General features: G+C 35.5%; 1 protein-coding gene across 1 annotated transcript in view; it reads right to left on the bottom strand.

Annotated features, from left to right (window-relative positions):
• The window catches only part of LOC117181073 (presenilin homolog), a 22,495-nt gene extending 21,147 nt beyond the window's left edge, over positions 1–1,348 (bottom strand). The window contains 1 exon segment of the mRNA XM_033373641.1: positions 1,310–1,348. Coding sequence (XP_033229532.1) covers positions 1,310–1,348 — 39 coding nt within the window.
• Positions 1,349–1,608: the final 260 nt, after the last annotated feature.

Here is a 1,608-nt window from a genome sequence, read left to right as displayed (position 1 = left end):
ATATATGTGTCTCAATTTTTTCTAGTGTCGAATAGTCTTAGTTATTGGCCGTTGAAAAGCAGTGTACCGGTAGTGGCGTTTTGGCCGTTTAAGGGTTAAGACGTTTTCAGAGCTGGCTAAATCCGAATCCAGGGTCCTTTTTACCCCATGGGGTCGGGATGAAGGGCATCAAGAGGTCAAAATTCATGAAACCATCATCCTTCATCTCGACCTGATGGGGTAAAAAGGACGCCGAATTCAGATTTTGCTACCCCAAAAACGTTTTAAAGAAGAGGTTAACACCGATTCAACGTTTTCTTTTTATTTTGGCCTTCACTTGACCTTGATCCTGTCTCCGGGTTCAAATTCAAGGACCCCAAAAACGTCTGTGAGAAGAGGTTCTTGGCCGATCTAAGGGTTTCCTATCGATCAAATATTTTTCTTCATTTTGACCTTTAATTGACCTTGATCCTGTGCTTATGTGGTCAAATATACCCAGGATTCGGTTTCAGCGATCTCAAAAACGTATGGGTATGGTGGTTTAGCTCGGGTTGCAGAATTTTTCTATAGGGCTGTAATATCTCAATGATTTATCACAATGCTGTGGATAATTTAGCAGAAGAATAAGCTCAAGAAATTTCCAAAATTATTCACATTTTTCGAAAACATCGAAATTTAAAGTTTTTTTTACAATATCTTTATATACGATTGATTATCTTTCGGGCTACTATGAATTCTCTGCTATGATTAAAAAATGGTTATTTTAATACTATAAAAATTAAGGCAATTTAGCAACGGGTTAAAAAATAGATTTTTAGATATCATTTCGGCCGGTAGTGTAGATTCCTAAAATTAAAGTAATATTGAATTATTAAATATATTAAAATTCAACAATTATTCAAATATTTTTTAGTATAAAATATTCTATTTTCGAGCTATACCCGACATTTGTTATTAGGAAAAAAGCGAGGTCTGTTTTATTATTTAAAATTTTTTGACTTCATTTAGAACTACAACAATTTGAAACTGAATTTTTTGAAGTAGAAAGCCTTGAATCGTTAGAATTTTAATTGTTGCATTAAAAAAAAAAAAAAAACATTTGTATGCACTTTCTATGGTTATGGAATTTTCCATAATTTTAATCCCTTTTCCAGCTGATTCAGGTTTAACGTTACGGAAAATTCCGTCACCATATAGACAGTGCCTCATTTGTAAGTGAAACTTTTGAATTTTAATGTGTAAATAACAATTTTAAATTATTAAATTGAAGCGATTCGAAATAAAAAAAAAGTTAACTTCTTATTTAAAAAGTAAGGTTTACTCCACTAACTTGACTAACTGAAGCGTTCGTGACAATTGGTGATGTCATTGTAGGACGTAGGAATGTGGCAGTCTCAATCGAATTCGTATAGAGACTGCTGAGATTTCTTTGGCATTGCCGTGAGTGCCCAGATTTCCAAAACTTTTCGAGATCGGGACTCTCGAGGAGAAATCAGACTCGGCTAAACTCGGCGGCGTTCGGATGGGGTCGGCCGTTATTTCGACTCAGCGAGGCAGCGTGTGCGTCAAGAACGTGAGCATGTTTCTTAGTGTGAATTCTCATCCACGCTTGGCGAAAGATTGCCAAGG

The sequence above is a fragment of the Belonocnema kinseyi genome, chromosome 10 (genome assembly GCF_010883055.1).
Source record: "Belonocnema kinseyi isolate 2016_QV_RU_SX_M_011 chromosome 10, B_treatae_v1, whole genome shotgun sequence".
NCBI classification, from domain to species: domain Eukaryota; kingdom Metazoa; phylum Arthropoda; class Insecta; order Hymenoptera; family Cynipidae; genus Belonocnema; species Belonocnema kinseyi.
This window is presented reverse-complemented; position numbering and strand designations above follow the sequence as displayed.